This window comes from Rhamphochromis sp. 'chilingali' (assembly GCF_963969265.1).
Source record: "Rhamphochromis sp. 'chilingali' genome assembly, chromosome: 15".
In the NCBI taxonomy this organism is placed as follows: Eukaryota; Metazoa; Chordata; class Actinopteri; order Cichliformes; family Cichlidae; genus Rhamphochromis; species Rhamphochromis sp. 'chilingali'.
Genome location: NC_137942.1, coordinates 2,663,597 through 2,689,126, shown reverse-complemented (window position 1 = coordinate 2,689,126; position 25,530 = coordinate 2,663,597). Strand labels below are relative to the sequence as shown.

Genomic DNA, 25,530 nt, shown 5'->3' with positions numbered 1-25,530 from the left:
TAAGTGCTAACAGGTCATAACGGGGTTCATGATTTTATGCATCCTTTAACTATTTGACATCATGATTTTCACACAACTAGCTTGTTGTCATAGCACTGCAGCCATGACCAAATGAGCCACGCCCATCAACCATCGCCGCCTGCTGAGCTCAAACCATGAGCACACTTGTTAACCAAACTAAACTTTGAGGAGTCAAATTGCATACATGTGTGTGAAAGTATGGACCGCTTCTAACAATTACACTGAGAGGAACTGGATGTACATTAGAGAACTAGAGTTTATTATCATTATTAATATTATTATCATTATGAGAATAACTGCCTGTGTTGAGCCTGAGAGAGTAGATAAACCTTGTAAATTCAACACACACACACACACACACACACACACACACACACACACACACACACACACACGCACACACACACGCACACACACACACACACACGCACACACACACACAGGAATGAAATGGGTTCAAATTCTGCAGGAAAACATTCCCAAAGTAGACAAGTAACACTTTCTGTCAATCTAAACATAAATATTATTTTAAAAAAGCAACGTTGTGCTAATTCCTCATTCTGTGTGTTCATATTTGTGTTTTGTTAGAGAGGATTTTTTTTTTAAAAGTGCTTTTTTACTGAAAGCAGAAGCCTCTCCATTTGTCTCATGTGACTGTCTCCATCAGCCCCGGATGCTCCTTTCACCCCTCTGAGTCTTTGGGCCACCATTTGGCTTCATATATTTAACTAGACATTCTGCACCAACACAGAGAGTATTGTTGAATATCGAAATATATCATTGTGTCTTTCTCTGAACGCGTTTTACAAAAGCAGGCTTCAGGAAGTCAGTGAACAGACCTCTGTCAGAGGAAGTAGGAATGTGTCTGCTATGATTAATGAACCTAGAACATCGAATATTGTGTATCAATAAGATTACAGTGAAGAAAGGAACTACTTAACACATCTATGCTCCTCAGTAAAGGTCTTTTTTAATGCTGCTTTGCTTAGACTGTGTTACTTTGTGTTGCAGAACATGTTGTCCGCTTATGCTAATCGAGGCCTTGCCTCAAGAAGGAGCGACTTGGCCGAGGTTAGATTTGGAGTCACGTCTTCAAAATCACTCAAACAGGAACATGAAAAACGAGGAAACATTATTTTGATGTTCTTAAAAATCCCACAAGCAACTCCAGATTTCCAGATATCCGTCAGAATCCAGGAGTCAGTTCATGCATGATGTAGAGGGGATTTACAGCCTCAGACTGCTGGTTAGAGACACTCCCTGGAGACCGCCGTGCATATACAATTAAAGACAGGATGACAAGGCGGCGGAGAAGTGAGGACAGAGACAAGGAGAATGGCTGATGGCGTTTCCTGCGACAGCACTGCAGAGCGGGTCATTATATTTTAAAGAGTACGTGAATATGCAGCTCAAGATAAAGTTCAGGAGCAAAAACAAACAGTGCCTGGTTTGGGATGTGATTCTGACCGTGGAGAGAGGGTAACGCCGTCTCAAGTTTGGATGATATCGCCCAACAAAAAAGTGGGAAGATTAACTATGTGGCATTCAAGTTCAGACCGCAGAGCCAACCTGATGGAACACTGTAGAGCAGAGACAGCTTTATTTCACTGCAGTGCTCCTAAATCACACAGATCTCATCACTGTCAAACAACGACTGTTGCAATATGCAAGCGCAGTAAACGAGCTGGCTGGACCGTTTGTGGCAGAACTCGTGTGTAAAAGTTAATCACACATCGGTCATCTGCAGAGTGATTTAGAAGGTGATTAGGATGTTCCACTTCCACGATTTCAATAACAACAAAAGGTCTTTCGACAGACAGCGTTTACCTTCGGGTAATGGGGTCACATTTTCCTTGCATTCCACTTACAAACTTATAATGAAAACTAAACAAAGACAAAAACAAACGCTCCCATTAACACGGAGCATCTCTGAGGCTGTACGTCAGAAAGTGATTATAGCAGTTCCCCAACATTACACATCTGGCCAATCACCAAGTAGTAAATGTTAGATTGTTGGTTTCAATTAGAAAAAAATCATAACATCAGTTATGACATTAGAAAAATGTAGAAGGAGAGAGTTACGGGTGTTGCACAACCATCCAGCAAGCACTTCTATTGGAATATGCTGCCATCTTTGGCCTTATTATTACTGTAGAGCCAAAGACATGTTTCTTAAATGCCTCCAGTCATCATAAAGATGGCTTAAATTGCTCAGAAGTGTCAACTGAGTACAGAGATAAAAACCATAAAACGGAGCCATCTGAAAACAGAATCAATCTACAAGCAGAATAAATCAGAACAAACAACAGCAACGGGAAACAGAAAACAAACACTTTCCAGCAGTAAAACGAACATGAATGAAGAATAATTAGTGTAGAAAGTTTTTAGCCTTCAAGACTTCACACAGTTTTATCATCAGTAGTGCTTGTTCCAGTCTACAACCTCTGTGATCTCTGCTTATGCTACAGGCACAGAAAACAGTGGTTTGAGATTGCAGTACAAATCAATGTGACTATATGCAGTGCACTCAATCTTACTGCCTTTGAAACAGGTGCTTTAACCAGGTCTGCAACCACTTGCAGCCTGTCTTAAGTCCATAAAGATGTCAATAAAACAGCAGCACGATGAAGTCAGTCTGCTGTGAGTCAATCTGGCAATTAAAATGCACCCTGTTTGTCATCAGTCTGTTCAGAGTCAAGCCAGGACCATCATCATGATTTTTTGGAGATAGGGTTCCTGCTGTGTGATCAAAATAGGGCTGCCACGATACTAGTCACGATTACGTCGACGACTGATTTAATAGTCGACGCGTCGTTTGAAGCTTTGTAAGATCCCAAAAGACGCAGGAATAATAGCAGGATTTAAGAGTGTAAAAACGGACTGAAACAGAAGATGGCAGCACTGCATGTACAAGGATGCCAGCTGCCGTTAAACCCCGAAGAAGAAGCTGCTGTATCCCAGAATTCATAGCGCGGCCCAGCTCAGTTTCCAACAATGGCGGCAGCTAGTTAGTTTTAATATTACTCTTATTATTCTTTCTGGGTCACAAAATAAACGTTTAACATATTTTCAGGGAGAATGTAGCTGTGTAAACCTCAAATATCTGCTCAGTTTATCAAGACACCACATATTTTCCAAAGCGCTCCGACGTTTTCGGAGACGTCTGTTACCCACTAGCTCGATAGCGAGCCGGGGGCTAGGCTCACTAGCACCGTGAGAACACCGGACTCCTGGCAAATCGTTTTCAAACCCACCGCCGTCTTTCGCTACTCAGGTTAAACATGATATATGAGTCACTTAGATAACTTAAAAATGTTATTGTTTGGCTTTTTTCAGTATTTTATTTGTTCCTGAGTAAATCGGTTTGGCTGAGATTAAAGTTATAGTTTTTACACAGCTGAATAAACGTCAAGCAGACAGCTGATTATCAGAAGTGTGAGATGCTCCAGAATTTACTCCGGTGTCCTGTTATATTTTAGATAGCAAGGAGTTTATTAAACTTCACCAAAACAATCTGCAAATTTCATTAAAATTTAATAAACTATCATCTTGTCTTTATTTTTAGTTAGCACAGACCTTAAACACTTAAAGCTGTAAGCTAATGATAGTTATATAAGAGCAGATGCTGCTGGTGCAATAAGCTGTACTTTTACGTCCAATGGATGATGATCTGATTAGTCGACTAATCGCAAAAATAATCGGTGACTAGTCGACTATCAAAATAATCGTTTGTGGCAGCCCTAGATCAAAATGTGGTCACTACAAATACTTGCAATCATTTGGTTAATGAGGAAAAAATGAAATGCAATTACCAGATAACCCCAACCAAGAACAGCAAAGTGATGGAGTTGGTGCATGTCCCAGAGCAGGACAAACTTATTTATATTTGTTTTTTGTGAAAATTTGATCAGTTCACTTGTTCTAAACCCAGTTATTTAAATGCTAAGATTTAAGGTATGAGTCAAGCAGGTAAAAAGACTAGAATTGCTGCTGAAATATAACACAAAGGACGCCAGCAAGATGAGTTTCTTCTGGAAAAACTGTGTTGGGGAGTCATCTTTGCACTTTAGGAGTGCTTTCTTCTGGATTATTTTTGGAGGCAACGAGTTGGTTTACTTGACAAAATATTTCAGTTACCCAGGACACAGTTTCTGCCCATCCGTGGGATGATGAGAAGTGGCGAGGAGCAGAAAAAAAATAAAAATAAAAGATGGATTTACAGCAAATACTTTTGGCAGCAGCCAAAGAAGTAATATTGCTAGTTTAAAAAATCCTCCACTCTCAGTATATGGAAGTCAGCAGTTACAGGAAAACACACAACGGACAAGATAACTTTTCAGCTGAGTGTGGAAAATATGCAATTCAAAGAGTGATGTTATCCTGGTTAGAAGTGATGAGAGAGATCGAGCTCGTCATAGATGGGAAACTTTCACGTCGTATCGATTTACAAGATTGGGCGAGTTAATGGTGAAAGAACAGATAACTGTGTCTGTGCAAGTCAGCGTTTGGTTATGATGCCGATACGATTCTTGGTGTGTGAGATCGAATTTTTCTGGTGCAGGATTTGAGTTTTTATTCGTTTGTTTTCTCTCTTTGCTTTTTGTGCAGTAGAGCTCAAGGAGAAAATGGAGGTTATTGGAATATGTCTCTGATATTTTAATAGTCTGCTCTCAGCATTGTCATTTCCAACCATCAATCCACGAGAGGAAGGAAGCAGAGCAGAGACACAAGGAGACGACACTGAATGGGCTTCATCCAAAGTTTAAATTAGGCAAAGGTTTTAATTCTTCTAGAAAAAGCTTCAAACTTTTAATCACTCCTCATTAATGCGATGGGGAAAAAGCTCAGAAAAGCAACAGCAAGTGTAAATAATTTTATAATCTCGCTGGCACCACTTTCCTTTATGAACACTCATCTGTCATTACAGAAATATTAACATTTCACACATCAGGCAGTGTTGGAAATAACTCTGAGGAATAATTGCTCTTTTGTCCCATAATACTCCTTTCTACCGTCAAACCTGTTTGTATTCAAAAACATCAGGTCATTCAGTGTGAAAGAAAAGAAAATTACAGTAAAGAGTGACGTGTGTGCATTTGCTACAGACTTTTACGGCTTTGAAGAAGTTGCTGTTTTGGAGACATTTTCCTAATTAAAACCTACAAAATGCAAAACGGCCTCAAGAAAGACGCCGTTAAACACCTACCAAGGTAAAAATAACAAGCAGCAGGGCACAGTGAAGATTTATGATGGGCTTGAGACATATCTGGGGGGACATGAGAAATGATTATTTGCTGCTGGTTTATTAGGACGATGACCATTTCACTCCTGCCATCACGAGTATTGGAAAAATGAGAGCAAAGAGAAGGATTCAGAAGCAGGGATAAAACAAGTTGCCTCCAATATGATAGACAGATGAAAACAATCAGAATAAATGAAAAAAATAAAGCCTTACGTGGATTTTTCTTAATTGAAAAAGACAATTGCTCAATGTTTTATTTAGTGAAGGGCATTATGGGTCAGTGGACAGCATTTAAACAGATGCTAGAGAGATGCACCGTGACCCAACTACCCAATCAATTCAGGACACTGGAATGAACTGCAGTCTTCAGTACACGAGCGCCCAAAAGAAGCAGCAGGACACGTAATGAGCTCAAGGTTATACCGGGTCTCAGTGTAGACAGCTATTGTTAACCTGTCTGCATTTTAATTGCAGCCAAGTACTCCTGTATGTTTGATGTAAATCACATTCATTTGCCTTCAGATCCCTCTGAAACGTCCTTGTACCAGATAACCGGCTTTGCACTCTTCGCATTCTGCATGTTGATTTCCTTCCACTTCACATGGAATACAGCTCGATGAAGCAGTAAGAGAAAAAACAAAGTATATACAGAGGTTCTCATGTGATGTCACGCACACTTTGCCCAACAATACAGCTCCTATGTATATTCCTGACTGGCTGGCAATGGTTGCTGGAAGTTGGTGGGTAAAAACTTTGCTAGACCAAAGAAAAAAAAAAGGCCTACTGATCGCTTTGGGTGCAACTAGATTCCCTCAGTTGCCTGTAGTTGTTTTTCTAGCTTTGTGATAGTAAAACTTGAAGTTATGATGCAAACCAGAGACGGACAAGGTTCACCTTCAAAGTAAACGTTGTCCCTCGGCGCTGAAGCAAACACGCGAACAGGTTCTTTTTCTACAGCTCAGAGGGAAGTTGGGCAATGTTTGTAGAGAAGTCAGTTTTTACTATTCAAACTGCAACTAGCTATATGGTAGCAACCAAAGCAATCACAAGTTCCAACATTTTCCCCGAGCAACCAGAGCCGCCCATCAACCTCCACCAACCACTGGCAACCAGCTGGGGAATACTCATTTGTCTCTTAACAACTGATGGTTGTGGACGAGTCTCTAGGTCTGTGCAACTTTATTTAATTCACTTCACTTCAGTGAAATTTTATTTCCATTGTGCCAAAGTACTTGCTTTAATGCTCTATATATCAGAGGATAAAGACCCTACGATAAAACAGGACCAAAAAAACAAAATCTGACGACCTATCAGCAAACACTTGGTGACAGCGGCAAGGAGAAACAGTTTTAACAGGAAGAAACCTCAAGCAGAACCATGTTCAAGAAGTGGCAGCTATCTACTGTGACCTGCTGAGGGTACTTGATTGTGCATTGTTACCAAGACTGTAATAGTTTCAAAATGGTTAGTGGTCACATGATTAACATCACACGGTTAGTGGTCACATGATTAACATCACACGGTTAGTGGTCATGTGCCTATAAAAGCTCAGAAGAAACAATTGCACCACATGGGGACATCATATATGACTAATTTTTTCCTTTTATGCATTTATTTTCCATCCATCTGCAAATATTCACCATTTACTGCTCTAATAAGAAACAAGAATCAAACTGCAACATTTTGTTGAACCACTTGATATTGTTGTGATTTTACGACACATTCCATCCTTGCTTAAACCTAAACTTGTGACTTTTTTGCATTTACTGAAACAAATGATGCTGATTCTGGGAGGACAGTCTCATCAGGTGCCCCACCCTCACAATGCCCTTGAACATGCTACTGCTTAATAAAGGCATGATGCATGAGTGTACAGTACATTATCTCTCCTAAACAACTCCCCATTATTAATCATTCTGTTTATCAGCCTACACGAAAATGGCCTGAATAACTATCTGAACCTAATTTTTAAAACTTTAAAAAGGTCCATCAGTTATTCCTCAGTGACCTCTACGTCTCCTTGATAACTGCTCCCTCCTCTCCAGTCTCCACCATTTAAACAGCACCATGCTTTCCCCCCTCCCCGCTCTGATACGGCTTCCTGCTGTTGCATGGAGTGGACTCCCCCCCTGTGGATCGTAGCTCCAACACTTCATCCCGCTGCGGTAATCCCCATTAAACCATCTGCACTGTCGTGTCCCCGCTGCTCCGGCCCTGACTGGGATAGCCACTGCCATTACATACAGCATATATCTGCACTGTACAAATCAAACATGACTGCTTCAGTCATGTGCAGCAGATCAGCAGGATGGAAACTGCTCTTAAATACTAGGCTCCAATATAGAAATGACATGAGCTGTCAAACTTCAAGGATAAGGAAAAATGAGCTCAGACACTGTAAAAAACATCCGCTTTTCATCAAGTTCAAGTACACACTATGTGTCATTTAGAGGTTTATGTAGGGTGAGTTCACAGGGATCAGAACCAGCCCACTGAAAAATGTAAACAAGAGCTAAAACTGGGAACTGGGAGCTTCTAAACTCTAAGCTTTGCAGACTTCTTACAAAGCCTCCATCTCACACAGAGTAAATAAGCAATAGATGAACAAATAAAATGAATATTCACAGTTAGTCTTCCACTGAATAACAGAGGTTTTTGATTTTTTATTGCACGTTCACTGTTAAATTATTTAAAACATTTTTGGTGAATTCATAGAAAATATCCTCTCTCTTTTTTTAATCACAGGAGAAAGTGTGAGTAATACTTTTTCTGTAATTTTAGGGATTTATTTCTCAGAGTTTAAGCCCGAGGCTTCCTTTGATTTACTACAGCACCATTTTCTGTAATGGCATTAAACTGAATGAATGTGGAAAAACTGAGACGCATTATTTTTCTTAAGACATTTCAGGGTGTTCATCATCACTTTGTTAAAGTGAACTTTTTAAAAAATACATTTAAAACTTCTTTATGCTAAAAGAAAAAGGTAATTTCAGTGGTCTGGCCCACATTAGATCAAACTGAGGTGTTTAAAACGAGCTGCTTTTAATGCAGCATTCGACTTCATGTAAAACTTGTTTTCAGTGTCGGGATAATTAACTGCCGCTAAAACAGTTCAACAGAGCAAAGAAAACCAACAGTCAGATGATTACACAAGCTTTAAACAAACCAACAAACTGTGGCACACAAATGTTTTTAGAAGAGAACAAATGCATAAAAGCTAAAAACATCCCCCAAACCGTGCACAACAATCTGTCTACAGAACTGCAGCCCAATAATAAACTGACGACAACTAATGTCTGAATGAAGTGATTTAGATTGTCAGGATCGCATGAGCCTGTTTACACGCACTCAGTTATCCCACTACTTTTTCACATCCTGCTGTTTTGCCAGACGTACCGAATAAACGTATAAAAAGTACACAGGTCCAAATTTCGTTTTAATTAAAGTCAAACCTTTGCTCACCACTTTGAAGGACAACCACAAAGAATGGTATACAGAACTGTGTAGAAAAACCTCAGGTCTGCAGAGACTCCAGGCTGCTCTAATGGTTTTCTGCATGACTTTATCAGGATCTCACATTATCACAGATCTGGACTTTGGATCATTGCAGAACCTTCATTCTTTTCTTTTTCAATAATTCAGTGGGAGGTTTGCTGCTGTGCTTGGGATCATTGTCCTATTGATGACCCAGGTTGGGCCGAGATTTAACGTTAACATTTCACTGTAGAATACTTTGGAGTTCATCAATGGGCACAAGGTGCCCAAACCACCATCCCTCCACAATCATGTTGACAGTCGGTTTGAGATGTTTGCGCTGATATGGTGTATTTGGTTTTCTCCAAACACAGTGCTGTGCACAATGGACAAACATCTCCTCTTTTGTCTAATGTTCAAAAGACATCGTTTCAGACGTTTTTTGGTTAGCTGCAAACATTAGGTGTGCTGCTATATTCTTTGTAGAGAGCCACTCAAGCCATCTTTGGTATTCATTTCATCTGAACAAGCCCTAAAAAGAACAGTCAGTGATGACTGTCAGCCTCCCTCTGTTTTTATTACCACTGTTTAGGGCTGTTCGATATAACCATATATATCGGATGACGATATAAAAACCTCTGTCGTTTCATTTTACGCTATCGTTTGTTTCGTGGTGTCGCAAAATAAACTGTTTACGGCAATATTTGTTCATGGTTTTGATGTCACTGTAGTGGCTGTATTAATTTCTTAAAGTTCTCTCTTTCTCTTATATGTAATATAACCACACTATGGATGGACAACCACCTGTTTTTATGCGTTGTCGTTAGCAACAACGACGGTAACACCATCGCGTGTCCGCTTGTTTATGTTCCACATAAACCTTTCACAATAAAGCTCAAGATCCTGTTGAGGCTTTTCAAAATAAACTGCATACTCTTTTGCGTGATTCAGAGTATTTACGGATGAGAATTAAAAAAAAGAGCCTCCGGGTGCTAAAAAATAAACCTTAGACTCAAACGTTAGAACAGGCTTTTCCCCGCAGCACGCCATGTAATAAATACAAAGAAAACGGCGCCGTTACAACTTATGTCTACAGATGTATCGTTTCATGCATCGGTTAAAACACTCGACTCAGGTACATGACGCGCAGCTGGTAACACTTCCTGCAAGTCGAGCTGCCCGAGATTCACAGAATTTACAGAAAATGTTACATTTTTGTGATTTATATCGTTATCGGGACGATAGATGTCTTATATCGGGATATGAGATTTTGGTCATATCGCACAGCCCTACTTGGATGTTAAACTTCACTGTTACACCTGGTAGAGCAGAATGCTGATCATTTTATTACAGATGAAAGAATTTAGACAGTTTGTAACTCTCAGTGATGGCGCAGTGTTCGTTTGACCCGGAAGCAGCTAATGACGTCATACTTCCAGACCGGATAGTCAGGTGTCCCCCACTGCATAGAGTCCTTTAGTGCATCAGAGAGCAACAGGGAAAAGAATGAAACTTTTTTTGGGTTTTTTTTTAATGACGTTATTCCAAGTTATTCCCACACATAAGATACTGTTGTTGGTTATATTTGTTTCCAGTAGTTTGTTGGCATTGTCACCATTTTCTGTAGTTTGTACTACCAAAACCAACCAGTTTTTCCTTTGATTAACAGCATTATTATTTAATTTCAGATTTGTGCTTTGAACAATTATGAAAACAAGATCACTGGAATAAAACCAATTTAGCTTTTTTCACTACACTTCTTGCTACAGTGCATTTCCACCTCTCCGTGAAAGCTCACACTCATTCACAGTTCAGTGCAGCTCGATTAGATTGAGATTACTAATAGAGAGCCTGTCATTAACTGTATCTATGCAGACAAAGTAAAACTCACCAAGTTTGAATATGAAGAATATAATTTCTCTAAAAGCAATAATTAAGAGTCATATGATAAACCAGTGCTGTCCTTTATTTCACTTGAAGTGGATTCACAATTAATTCTAAATAAAATAGAGACGGGTGTGGGGCAGCTGACTTTATTTTTTTGTGAATAATTGCGTGATAGAAAAAGCAGCCACGGCTTCAAGGCAGGATGAAGGAAACATCTTGTTTCAGAGAGAAGATGAACTGAGGGGCTAGACCAAGGCCATGTATAAGAGAGGGATTATTTTGAAGTGTGAATCATGCAAAGCTCTCTAGTAAAAGTTACGCATAAATGGCTTGTTTCAGGCCGTAACAGGCTAAAGTACTGCAGTAACAACAAGGTGCGCGGCCTTCAAGGGGAACAGCACTCAAGGTCACTGAAACTCCTCTTAGAATAAATCTTTATTAGTCAGTTAATTAATCAATCAGGTCTGTATTGAGGAAAGTGGCAGGTTGGGTCATTTCTGAAGCTGTGGGGGACAGGCGAGTTAAAATTAACTTTATTTCAACACATGAAACTGTGCGTGGCTTAATAGTCACGCAGTGTAATTGAAATATCTGCATGACGATAAGCCGTGAACAATGCAGCGCAAGCATAAACTGCCTCTGAGCTCATATACGGCATCGATTTTCCATCACTTCCCACATACTGGGAGAACAATAAATCAGCCATTTAAAATGTACTGGCCGTCCAGCAGGGTGGGGTGTACCAACCACTGCTTGGCTAGTCAGTGTGACACAGACCCTGTGGTGAAATTCAAAAAGAAAACTTATCTGGGGACAATCAAGGACAGAGAAGTTTAATCGAGGTCTCGGGAATCTCTGCTGGAGCTCAAGCAAAAAGCCAGAAACACCCGGCTCTTTCACGGCCGCTTAATCTTTTCAATCAAAGCTGTGTAAAGGGCCAGGATCAACACTGTGATCAACTCTGTTATGCAATGGCCTCTATCGTCTCCCCTTCACACCCTGGAGCCAACAAATACTGCCAGGAAGGGGAAAAAGAAAATAACGCATTCAGCCATCCATTTATCCATTTGGGTGGTGAACATGAGAATCAATCAGCAGGAGAGCAGACCTCAGTCAACAGATCTTTGTAAGAGCTTTCAGAAGTTGAAGATCACGTCACACCCACAGCTGACAGTGCTGATGCACGAAGCCGATGCTGATTAAAGATGTGACCGGCTGCTTTTAGGCCTTATTATTGTGAAGTAATTATTCTGTCTCTTTGTGAATTCTTCATTAAAATGAGAGGTTAATGCACAATAAAATATTCACATCACACTTAAGTGGCTTGTGGCTGAGTGAAACTAAATATGACAATGCAAGATCACAGGCAGCGTGCGGCTAATTTAACTCTGTGCACTCGACAAACATCACCCATCATCTCCCTGTGGGGAGAAGAGGCGTCGTGTCAAGCCTGTCACTCTGTTTGGGTGACTGACAGATGGTTGGAGAGCAGGCCTAAGGTGAGGCGCTAAAAACAAACCATAGGGCCTGAAACTCCAGGGGGGAAGAAAGAAAGGAACTCTGAATCAAACAGGTTAAATTCTGACCCGTTTGATCACAAATGCTGCCAAAGCTCAAAAACCCGGATCAAAACAGGTGTCATCCTTAATGTTTTTCTCATCCCTGCTCATCTCTACAGCGCTGCTTCTAAAGGTCTAATCATCTGCACGGGGACAGCTGCTGTCAAACCTAAAAATAACCCACAATCTGTTGTCCGCTGCGAACAAAGCACCCCGAGTGCTGCAGACTGTCCGTCTGGGGGAAAAAATCTGCCAAAACTGCTCAACAGATTCACACATAAAAATCTAACAATGCAGCACCGGGCAGACGAGACGCGGCCAAACAAACCGAACAAAGTGAAGTGACGTTAGAAGCCCAGCTGCTAAACTGGTCTCAAAGATAAGATGGAGTAAAGTCTATTAATCAAACGGTAAAATTACACATCCAATATTCAGATTCCTGTTTAAGGTAATCTGAATATTACTTAATGTAACTCCCTTTTAAATAATTCAAATGTCTTTATTCTCCTGACATGGCATTATAATAACCTTCGACTTTGTGTTCATCGACAACGAGCGTCCCACTGCTGATGTGCTAACAATGGAAGCCTTAAAACGTGGACACGGTTTAGTAGTCTAGAAGGGTGTTAACAAACACACATGTCAGAAAGCATTGTCCTTTTAGCAGAAAATGTTTGTCAAATTTCCAGGAGGGACATGATTAGAAATGCGTATATCAGAGGGACAGCTCAGGCAGGGATGGACAGTGCAGAGGGAGAGCTGATATATTGGGCAAAGGATGGTGAAGCTGGAGCTGCCAGGCATGGATGTAGTGGAGGAAGAAAAGCAGGTGGTTGGTGTGACAGAAGATGACAGAGATAGGGTGAGATGGAGGCCGATGATAGGCTGTGGCAAGCAGCCAAAAAAAAGAAAAAAATGAAGATTTGTTAAACTTGAGTTTAAATCCAAAATCAAAACGAGCACACTTATAACTGTGCAAAGCACTCATTACATTCTCAGGTTAAATGTGACCATGAAAGGAGAATAAACACATTATAAATGTTATTTAACAGAAAGTACCTTGGAGTTAGTTGGTTTTGTTTTCATGCATTACCTGCAAAGAGCAAAATAATATGAATCTCGTAAATGCAGCTCCTGAAGCACTCTTTATCCTCAAAGCTGTTTATGCTGCTTTAAGTACATGATGACCATTTTATCCTGTTTCTGTCTAATCCTGTATATATCGTGCAGTGGAATAAAAGATCAGAACTGTTGTTTTTTCCCCAATATTTCTTTGTTACAGTTATTTTAAGTAATTTCAAATAATGTGTAACGCTTCAGACAGAAACACGTAATGGTACCTTACAACAAAGAAATAATTATACTGTAATTATATTATAAGTAACTTTAAGTAATACATAATTTTTTATGTATTGCAAAACTTAAGGTATTATACAGGAAAGAAGAAATAATTAATTTTTAAGTAAATGTGAAAACAAAAGTAAACTATGAAAATTATATAAGTAATTTAAGTAGTGCTTAAACTCCTGGTAACTTTGCAGAAAAACAAACAATGTTTCTCCATCTTACACTGTACGTAGATATAATACTGGAAAATATTGTTGAATTATGATTGAAATTCCATTTATTTACGAGGCAGTTACGCTCTTAGTCAGAGGTTGTATAATAAAGTCCTACCAGCTTTTCTATCATCCGTTTTCTAAGATGTCAGTGGGACCAGTATCAATATCACTTCAGCCAATCAGGAGACGGTTAGCTTCGCGGTAGAGTAACGGGACCTAAAACGGCTCGTTTCACTCAGCGGATCAGCTGCAGGGCCTGTGGTATTAAGAATTTTTTAAAAAGAAATGCTTTGAGCGGTGAATCGTACAAAGCCACTCAAGCTCCAAAGGTACAAATGTGGCAGTGGAAATGAGCAGAACAGGGCTCCTTTAAGAGTGTGAGACGAGAACGTCCTTGAAGCTGGTCTGGCTTTAGTTAAGTATTATCTTTAAAACATCAAGGTTACAGAAAGATTCATTTAAATGCACAACTTTGGTATTTTAAGGTGTGTCGTTTGATGCCAGTTTCAATTTAAGAGAATATCTGTCCTCTAAAAAAGTAGATTAAAAAAAAGTGTGACCCATTAGGGTGGATGTGTGCAGGCGGATTGGAAATGCTTTTTAAAAAACATACAGCTGGAAGAGGATATTTCTACCGATGAATAAAGGTGAGACATGTATATTTATCATAAAGCTCGGCCTTTCAGATAGCAATTTTGAGCATGGCTTCCTGGGCGACCTGTCCTAAACTTTGCAACTGAGTGAAAGTGGTGGGTCCCAGAAATAAACTCCCAGTTCAACACAATGGAAGAAGAAGGGCAACTGAGCTCCCAATGCAACACTGAAAAAGACTTCTGGTTCTGTGTGGGGCTGGCTTTGATGGTCCCCTGCAGGCAAAAGAAGAGCTGATAAGAAAGAGTCAATTATTTAGAGTCATCAGTCTGGGTAGTAACTTTAGGCTAGAGCCTCTGACCCCACACAGACCCCAGTGAAGACGCAGGCCAGCCACTGTGAGCCGACCACAGGAGTGTTTTATCCCCCCTAACAGAATTATGACTTATTGAAGATATGAAAGAAAGATCTGATGGACAAAAATACTGTTAAAATTATATTCCTAATAAAAAACAAATAAAAATGTAACAAATTATTACTTGTCAGCTGTAAGCTGATTATGATAAAGATCATATTATTTCTAGTTATTAACACAGTGAAAAATCGAACGCGAGGGGTGTAAGTTTGACTCATTTAGATCGGTGTAATGAACAATAATTACATTTGTGTCATTACATAGATTTATATACAGTTCTCTGTTCCTCTTCATTTCTTCAAAGTGCAACTTTTTGCTATATAAGACTTATTCACATAATCCCATGCATGCCTGCACGCACACACGCACGCGGCATTGGCAGATATAATTATGTGAAACTTTATTGCCACTTCAAATTAAATTTTGATAGAAATAAACGTTAAAAGTTAAATCTACTCTTTCGCTGTAAGAACCCTGATGTCAGTTCAAAGTGCTGTAACCGATTTTGTCTTCATCGGGCGGTGACCTCGAGCTCGCACTGAGATGGTTTGCAGCCAGGTGTGAAGTGGCTTGGATTGTGAATTAGCACCTCTGAGTTTGAAGCTACGGGTCTGGAAAAGAGCGGAGGGCCCGCTCAGGGTTGGGTATGAAGTGCTGCCCCAGGTGGAAGAGTCCTTGTCACAGGTGAGGTGAGAGCAGAGCGGGAGACTGACAGATGCAGCATCTGCAGTCATTGTCTACAGTGGTGTGGACGCTGTAACGTCCTACTTCGGTAAAGAGACACCTGAGCATGAAAGTGAATGTGTTAAGTATTAATTAATCTATGTCTCTACCCTCAACAACGGCCACAAGCTGTGTGCAGTGACCAAATTATAGGTTGGCGGATAAAATGTGGCAGAAACGGGCTCCCTCTGAAGGTTGGCTGGGCTCAGTCTTAGAGATAAGAGGAGCTCAGGATAAAGCTGCCACTCCTACAAAAGAGCCAAGTGGACGGCTTTTGGTATCTGAGGATGAAACCTCCTGAACACCACCTAGCTGAGCACTTTCCAACTGCGGCGGGACCTCGACGTACACAGCACTGCTGGAGAGATTGTATCTCTCAGCTGGCTTGGAAACAACTGCTTGCACGGTTAGTTTGGTTTAGTTTGGTGGTTGGACAGCATGTTTCACGCCTTTCCTAAACAATACTCCATTGTTGCAAGTTTGAAATACGTCCACAGACAGCACGGTTTTCTTTTCAAGCATTTCAAAGGAACGGACAAAACCGCAGAGTAGCTGTTATTAGTTAATGAGAGTCTCATATATTTATATACATATTTCTGTTATTACTTAGCCATAAAAATCTTTTTTTCTTGTCTCACATAATCATGATTGATTCTAACGAAACTGTTAAATTAGTCTGCAAAACTGCAACTGTAAACGAAAAGTCCGGAGATCACAAGTCAGCATTATTTAAATTAGTTTTATATAACAAGAAGCTTCACCCCAAAGGAGACAAAGGAGAGAAAAGTTCATTTATTAGGAAATTATTTTGTCTGCTCATTCTGTTAAATATAAGCAAGGACTGGACGAAGAGCGAGAGAGAGAGGAGAGAGGCGAGGCTCCAAAATTATTCAGGAGAAGATCAGCACATCGATCACTGTCTCAGTGCAAAGTTAAAGCTCGAGTGGAAATCACAGTTAAGACTTCAAGGACACAAAACACTTCCTGTGGGCAGCCGAGGTGGGGGTGTGCAGGGTGTCGGGGGAAGTTTGAGTGAAGAAGAGAACAGAAAATGTTGTTAAGATCAGAGTCTGACAGAAATGGAGGCTGGGCACATTACGCCTTGTTCTTATGGGAGATAAAAATATCCATGCAGGGTGTACGAACATGGGCTGCTTGGGCCAAAAGAATATTTTTATCTGGTGCCCAGTGAAGTCATCACTGTGGAATACTGTTCCCTGGAAAACATGCTGTACTTGCACTGCTGAACAAACCGTTTCTATTCAAACCTCTTGTACTGTCTTTGCTTTTTATGCTGGAAACAACAAAGTCCACAAACTCTCACTGACACCTGTTTTTCCTCGCATGTGGTTCCCACATTTAACTACTGTCATGCTGTTTGTAAATGCGACTTGACTGAGACACATCGAGCTGAACAGAACCTGAGGGGACCATGAACTAAGGGGTTAGCAGGAAATTTGGGGCTTGTTAGTATCTCAAATGTCCAGAGCTGCAGTTTTAACTCCACAGGAAATACAAAATTGTCACATATTATTGTAATAAAGAGTTAATGAATAAACAAAGTTGGGTAGGAAATGCAAACTATATGCAACACATTGCATGTGATGCAGAAAATCCATAAATATATTTTTATGTTTACTGATAAAAAGCTGCAGCAATTAGAAAATGGATCAGTTAATCTTTAGACTATTTTCCAAGAATATTCAATCCATAAAATTAATTTCGCTTTGATCTGGCCACAAATTGATTTCCACATCTCCTTCATTAGGGTATGAAACAGACCTGAACGCACTCACTAGCCTGTCCTGTGTAAATAAATGAGACACAAACCAGCCCTGAGAAAGTCCTGAGTGGTAAAATAATACATATTAATCCATGAATTCAGAAGAGTGCTGGTTTTCTGCAAACGTTGTTCTCTTGATTTGCTCTGGGTCTCTTTTTTTTATGACTGAAACAAGCGGCATGCATTTTGTGCAAAGGAAGAGTCAAGTATCTGCTTTTTATGTTACAGCCTGAAGCAGAAAGCCTGACCACAGGACAGCTGCCTCCTTCATCAAAGACCCACCTCCAACATGGACTGTTCACACTTCTACCCTCGTGTGGAGGTATGAAAGTGTGAAATCTAAGATCTGCAGACTAAAGAACTCTTTCTTCCTGCTGCCATTAAACAGAAGTTAATCTTGGCCTACTTTCATCTGCTACTGTCTGCATTTCTCACTTTGCACACTCACAGCTGTCTACTGCACATACAGCTGATCAAGTACTCCAAACTGCATAAATATCCACAATATGCACATAACTCACGGGAGGTCAGATTCTTTCATTTTATTTCTATAGTTCTATTTTTTGCACATATGTGATTTTATAACCGTTTTTAATTATAATTTATTCTATTTATCTGTTTTATATGTGGATTTTGCTGTTTGCCATCTGTTGTGGACATCAGTGGAAGAATTGCACAATTGTACAGGGACTGGTAAATGGTAAATGGACTGGTTCTTATATAGCGCTTTTCTACTCTTCTGAGCACTCAAAGCGCTTTACACAACTTGTGCATTCACCCATTCACACCAGCACATTTTTCCTAGGTGCTTTCTAACTGACATTCACACACATTCATACTCCGATGGACGCATCGGAGAGCAATTTGAGCTACAGCCACCCAGGGAAATGACAATAACACTGAAACCAAATTGAAAAGCCTGGTTAGGTTGAACCAACACAGCAAGATGTATTCTGTTGTTGCCAACTTTCTCAATTAGATTTTTAAAAACATGTTTAATATTTGCAAAAACCGCACAGGAGACACACAGAGAAATGTGAAAGCTGTCCACTTCTGTGCACATTTCAGCCAGAAGACAAACCAAAAGAACAAAGTACTGCATGTCCACTGATCCAGAGGATACTTTCAGCTGCTATGAATACAGGCGTGGCTTTAAACTGTCACACCTTTTTGGTGTGTCCCGAACAAAAAACCCTATAAATGAATCTTTAGTTGGTAGCTTGCACTGGTTAGTTGGATGTTGGAGGGATTTGTCAGAGCAGCTACAGTCTGCCAGCTCTCCACAGTTTGGCCTTGGTCCTAACATTTTGAGGTCAACTGACTGTGGCTGCAGAACTGGGCTAAGTTCCACTTCCTGAGGCTTGAAAAGTGACCGTTAGCTGGAAACTGATAAAAGTAGGTTAAAAAAATGAATAAATAAACACTTACCAGAAACACCCGGTACGCATCTTTCCTCGTGACAGAGCCCCAGCACGGATCTGTGTCGTTGTACTTGACACTTCCAGCGCTGCAGGAGTGGTTTCCACTGCAGGCAATCACAAAAAAAGAGCTTCATGTTAAACCCCGTCACCTGTCGGCTGTGTGAAACAAACAAACTGTCACCGCAGCTCTAACTCTGACGCACAAACTTTTATCAAAGGTTTAATTTAAAATGTCTGTGTTTACACAGACGAAGATTTCCACTGAAGGAAAAGCTTTAGAGCGTATCGCTTAAGAGCGATCACTAAGCCTGTCATTGTTGCGTAACATAGCAAGCGTTAGGAAAATCATCTAGTTCTGTCAGTGTTACTCGGAGGTCTCCAGTTTGTGCCTTCAGGCGAGGCAAACTGCCTCTGAAGTCTCAGTTACAGCTCACATTTGTTCTAGCTGGAAGGTTAGCAAGGTTGGCACCAGAGTGAGGAGAATTTAATACAATGAGACAGCATCAGCATGCCAAACCCCTGGACAGGATGGAGAGGTCAGTTTTGTCATAACACCAATTAGAAGAGGGAAGGACACGTTAAATACGAGGGGGGGCATCCCTTATATGGTCACGAGGAGAAGCCATGAACTTAAAGCGAGAAAGATGGGAGAAAGAACGACTTTTTCAGACAGATGAACGGAGGCGCTGCACCAAGGCCCAGTTTAAGAGAAACAAGGAACATTTTGAACAGGAAATCATGCAAAGCTACCCTAGCAGAGTCAAAGAACAAAGACATGGAGCTGAAAATGAGAACCACAGGTCCCCTTTAAGCACATGTAGCATGTTTTTCCTTCTGCTTCTATTTTGGCTTGTGTTTTAAAGCCACCACACCTGTTTCCTCTACAGTGGCCCTTTTTTGCCCCTCTCCAAAAGCCTGAATGTTTACCAAGGGTTGGATTGTTCCCCCATTAATAGCTGAGAATAGACTGCTCTCAGACAGCTCGGTTTTACACTGCTGCTGCTGCCATGTTGGTTTATTTCACTGAAATAAATCAGTTAATAAAGGACTGTGCATTATAGCTTCCTTAAAACTCCTTTGAAACTGCCTGAAACTATTAAAAACATCACTGTCAGAAACTGTCACAATCCACAAATAATAAAAAAAAAACACTGAAGGCAGAATGACTATTTCTGTGATCTGGGCTCTGAAGGGCTCAGTCCACTATAACTATATATGAAATACCTCATTTTCACCCAGACACTCGCAATAAAAACCTTTCTGGAAGCAAATCAACACGACTCAGTCGCCAGCAGCACCGGTATGAGGTGAGCAGGCCTAAAAGTGAGAGCGAGGCTTTATTGTCTTAATCTCGGGTTCAGCAGGTCACAACAGGACTAAAGAGAAAGGACAGAGGAGCCAATGAGAAGACGGGCGTGCTTCATTGTGCCAAAAGTAAAAGCACAAAGGTTATGAATACTTTTCATGAAGAATATCACAAGTAATCCCCAATTTTCAGATTCGTATTTTTAAGCTTGGACTCTACTTGAGCAGCTTTGCCACTTTAGCCCCACCCCCTTTAAGGCTGCACCTCCTATTAGCCAACTTTGTGATTGGCTGCCCCTCAAAGAAATGTTCTGAGTGCCAGGTGGGCGGGGTTTCTGCACTCAAAGTGGAACAAACGGTTTTTGCAAAATAATGTTTAATGAAGGCGTAATTTCAGCAAAATAGCTAAATATTTATTACACTACTACACTACTGTCCAAATTAATTTGAGTAAATAAATGAATACAGTTTCAATAATACAATATTAAACTGAGTATTTATGCCCTTTCATTTTTGTTACAAAGTCAATACCCATAAAAGAACTGAGACTAATACTTATCAATAGTCCCGATAAGATTCTACAGCAGCACCCGTTTCCAAACAATAGGAACAAATTAGAAGTGAAGTTAAACCACAACAGAAATTTCCACGTGTTCACAAAAACAGGAGGCTGCTCCCAGGAAAATGCTTTGGAGCGCCTCACTTCATGTCTCAAAGCAAAATGGGGCTTGCAGCAGAGAGGGGCCTTGTTGCTTAATGTTAATTAATTCTGTACAACTTCACAAGCACCTCCTATGAACTGGCTCTATGAAGTCCAGCGAGTAGAAGCTCCTGAGTATTTATGAGTCTGACCGGAATGAAATCACTAAAGTGAGAAGAGATTACCTGTACATACACTGACCTCTATGGTTGGAAACATTAGTCTCTATATTAATCATGGCTAAGGACAAGCAGAGTAGGTCTACTTCTAATATAATCTCGTTATTTCGAAATAAATCCAAAAATAATCCTACCAGGCAACTTCCATCAGCGATATCGGCACAGCTGCTGCGTAGATGGCCAGGTCTCCATAAAGATAGACTATGATGCAGATGTAGAACATATTGACGCCAACTGAAAGACAAAAACAAAGACATTAATATATTAATGAGTCAGGGATGCATTGTACTCAGTGCTGAGAAAAGCTACGGACGTTAGGCATGACCAAATTCTGACAAATGGTTTGGTCAACCCAATCAAAGGACCTTATCTTGGTCTCGTCTTGTAGTCTCAGACAAATGCTCAGAATGAAATGAGGATTAATTCAAATTTGATCCTTCAATCTGGGTCCAGAGCCTCACTACAAGACATCCGTCCAGGTCCAAGTTTGAGTCAGGGGGCAGTGGTTTAAACAGAGTGTCAAGACCTCCCCCCTACCCAACTTCTCCAGCTCTACCAGGAGACACTAAGGCAAGGGTGGGAAACTCCAGGCCTCAAAGACCGTTGTCCTGCAGGTTTAAGATCTCACCAAGAGTCACACCTGAATCAAATAATTAGTTCATTACCAGGCCTCTGCAGAACTTCAACACATGCTGAGGAGGTCATTTAGCCATTTAAATCAGCTGCATTGGATCAAGGGCATGTCTAAAAAGATTTCATCTCCTGGGTCTGCACCGGGGCCTCCCCCAGCAAGAACACCTCACCTAGGAAGAACCCAGCAGGCATCATGGTCAACTGACTCCTCGAAACTCTGAGCTGCTCCTAAAGGACCGAGCTCCTCACCCTCTCGCTAAGATGAGACATCCTTCAAAGGAAGCTCAGTTCCACCTCTTGTATCAGCATCTCATTCTTCCCCTAACCAAAGTGGATGGAGACTGACCTGTAAATCAACAACTCTGCTTTCATGGTCAGCTCTCCTTTCACAACAACAGACCAGTATGACATCCATGCACTGTGGAAACTACCTACAACTAAGGATACTCAAAACTGCCATAAATATACAGTCTACATGATGGGATATTTATGTTTGAGGACAGGAGTCTTTTTCAGAGTTTCACATAGAAGGTAGTGCGTTGATGGACGGTTGGTTTCCAGGGTCGGTGAGGTGTTTAAGGACAACTTGGATCCAAACTGAGTGCAGATGGCAACTCCACCATCAGGGATTAACAGGCAGGCGGCAGACACGGGGACAGAGCCATCACAGCCTGGTGTGGGTCACTCCTGTGTGTACGTACCACTCCCCATTAAAGCTTATAATTTGGCAATTACGTTTGTGTGACGCAGACAATCTTTACAGATCACCAAAGCACAGCTGGTTTCTCCACGTGAATAAAAACAAAGTAACACGAGATCAATAAGTGACAAGGAGACGCATTTTTCATTTTTAGCGTCCGTCTCAACATTTCATCATGAAATATGAGCGACGGACCACGAGTGTGAAACTTTGCCATCTCTATTAAAATGTACTCTCATCTACACCTCTGCTCATTACATCCCTCCATCCCTTTTCTGGGACAGCGGCCTGCACGGCATAGGCACGTCTTACTGGTTCAATGAAATATATTAATAGCGTTAATTTAAAAAAACTAATCGGGGAATTTTCCTCATCAGCCTTTACTCTTTACAAGTTCTTTAACCATCTGTCCTCCTCTCGCCATGCAGCCAAGATCGAGAGCTTTCACCAGCAGACACATCAACACGGTGCCCCACACATCCATCATCCTCTTGAATTCTTAGAAGGGGTTTCGACCGTCCAACCGGACCCCTCAGCTAATTCATTACTGCCAAGGAAATTAGAGCATACAGTCGATTAAAAAGAAATAAAAGTTGACAGATTTATGGCTTTAAGGGCTACACTGCTTCTTTTATGGCTGAGGGTGCCCATCAAACAGTTAAATTAAGCAGTGACAGAAGTTGAAAACACGAGGAAGTGGCAGCCTAATAAACAACCATTCATCTCGTTGTAATTAAAGCTGTCAGCTGACTCACAACAGTCAGAATGCAACATTAGAGTCTGGAGCCCTAAAAGAGTAATCCGAGTCTAATTTAGCCCAGACTCTATTAGAGTGTGCTGGTTATTATCATTATAAGAAAATGAAACAATTAATCATGTGGTCAATACAGTGTCAAAATGGAACACACCCATTACATTTTAACAGCATATGTACTACATATGTCATGGTGAACGGCTCGTTCTGTTAAGAACAAAGACGCAGACCCATGAAACATAAACAGGACTACAAAGGCCTGCACAAAGAACACCCTTACTGCAATTAAAAGGGGAGCAGCAGCCAGGTGCTGCTATCAAATGCACTTCATTAATTAATCACCAGTAAATGTGAGAACCTCTATAAAAGCTGTAGTTTTGGCAGCCAAAGATCTGACCGTGCAAAAAACCCAAGAACTGCATCTCAGACTTCACAGGCCTCAGTTAGCACGTTAAAGGTCAAAGTTCATGAAAGCACAATTAGAAAAGTCTGCACAAGTACGGCTTGTTTGAAAAAAACATGGCAGTACGGACAAACCGCAAGACCTCTGGAACAATGTCCTTTAAAGAGATGAGACCGAATTGGAGACAACTGACGATAATGCACAGCACCACAATCAGAGGAAACCAAACACAGAACATCAATAACAACACCTCATACAAAGGTGATGGTTAGAGCACCTTGCAGCCACTGAGTCGCCCATAAACTCTTCAAGTGTTAAAGCTTGGTCCAAACTGGATCATAAAACAGGACAATGATCTCAAGCGCAAATCTACAGCAGAAAAGCTGAAAAAGAATAAAAGGTGCAGTCTTCCAAAATCCAGACCTCAACCTGAGCTCCACAAAGCTGCAAACCTCTATGACCTGAAGCAGCGCTGTAAAGAAGAAGGATGTGACAGACTGATGAAGTCATACAGAAAACTGTTACTTCAAATCATTGCTGCTAAATGTGGTTCTGCATGCTGCTGGAATATGGTGTGAGCTTAGACGTTAACCTGCTTGCTTTGTCTGCACTGAGTCTGGCTTTCACACCAAGGTCACTGCGCCTTCATATTCTAATACTACAGAAAGTACAGGTGCAGGAATTAAATGGCAGATATTTCCACACAGTCCCAAGTTCAGAGTCTGCTGCAAACTAACGAAGCACTGTGGTCAGCACCTCGCATTACGATGGCCTAAAAATGTCCGGGTTCAGACTGGACAGCCATTAATAATTTGATCATGGATGAGACTTATCATTGAGAAACAGGTAGCAGGGTATTCTGCTGCTGCAGTCGGTAAATGATAGAAAGGCGAGCGCTCCACATGACCACGGGCGTGCAGGCCTTCGCTGCACCGCAACTAATTTTTCCCAATTACTCCGAGCCGCAGGCACGCGGGCTACAAAATGGGCCTTCGTGTAGGAGCTGAGGACTCCGTGTAGCTGTGAAACACCGCCGCCATCCATCAGCACATTTCCTCTGACTGACAGCAGACATGAAAACCTGCCCGGGAGGAACTGAGAGAACAGCACAAAGACCACATTTAGTTAAGACTACAAGGAGACTTTGGAGGGATTTAATACCATTTAAGTCCTAAAAGGAATGGGATAATATTTTATTCGTACTCTAGTACTAAGCCACCTGTGGCCTGCTCTTTAAGGTGAAGCAGTTTGGTTTTGTGATGCCTGAAAATGAGCTGTCATCTTATGGAAAACCTCTGAAATAAAAGGAAGAAAGAGAATATTAACTTTTATTCGGACCTCAGTAGTCGCCTTCTCCTCAGATTCCAGTTCTATCAAAGGGAAATTCTGATGAACACAAACTACAAACAGTCGCTAATCAAACCGATTGACGGCTTGACATATTTATCATGTAGAAAAACTGAGACGTGCTGCTGAAATTGCATTTTTGTATCTTATATTAGTATACTTCAGGGATGAATGTGTAGTTACCCGTCTTTACACTCACAGAAAGAGGAGTTTCACTCGTCCAGCTGTATGTGGCCATCGATGTGAAATGAGTTTGACATCCCAGCGCTAAACAATCACTAATCTCTCAGATTAACATCTGGAGAATATCTCCCTTCTAAGTCGGAGCAGAAGTTAGTCAGTTGCTGTGTCATTCTCGTGTAACCAGCGACACAATAACAAAAACAGTAACTGCGATAATGAGTCCGTGTACATCAATGGATCCTAAATGCTTAAATGCATTTTAAATGGCACAAAATACAAACGAAATGCTCTCACTAACAACATGCACATTGATTATTATGTTTTGCAATAAAGTAAAACGTGATGCAAAAAAAGTTTTACTTATAAATTTTTTTGTCCAAACACAAAGAGACAAAATTCCCGAGAAGCTTCATTGTTTGGTCATTTCACCTGCATCAACACAACGCCAGAAACGCTGACTCTCACCTCGAGGTGGTTTTCTAAATGATTGCCTACTAGGATATTCTGCAGTAACAGAAGTCGTAAAGTCCAGGAATTACATTAAACACTTGGCTTTCCATCAATCTGATTCCACGAGTCAGTCTTTCGCTCTTGCACCGATGGACGGTAGTTTGTCCGTTTCACAGATTGCAACAGCAGCGAGAGGGC

General features: G+C 40.9%; 1 protein-coding gene across 2 annotated transcripts in view; it reads right to left on the bottom strand.

The window, feature by feature from the left end:
- The window catches only part of tmem104 (transmembrane protein 104), a 75,967-nt gene that overhangs the window by 33,147 nt on the left and 17,290 nt on the right, over nt 1-25,530 (bottom strand). For both annotated transcript variants that reach the window (XM_080904753.1, XM_080904754.1), the window contains exons 7-8: nt 20,997-21,096; nt 18,686-18,782 (exon numbers count right to left, since the gene is read on the bottom strand). In XM_080904753.1, the coding sequence (XP_080760879.1) occupies nt 18,686-18,782; nt 20,997-21,096 (197 nt within the window). The remainder of the gene's footprint in view (nt 1-18,685; nt 18,783-20,996; nt 21,097-25,530) is intronic.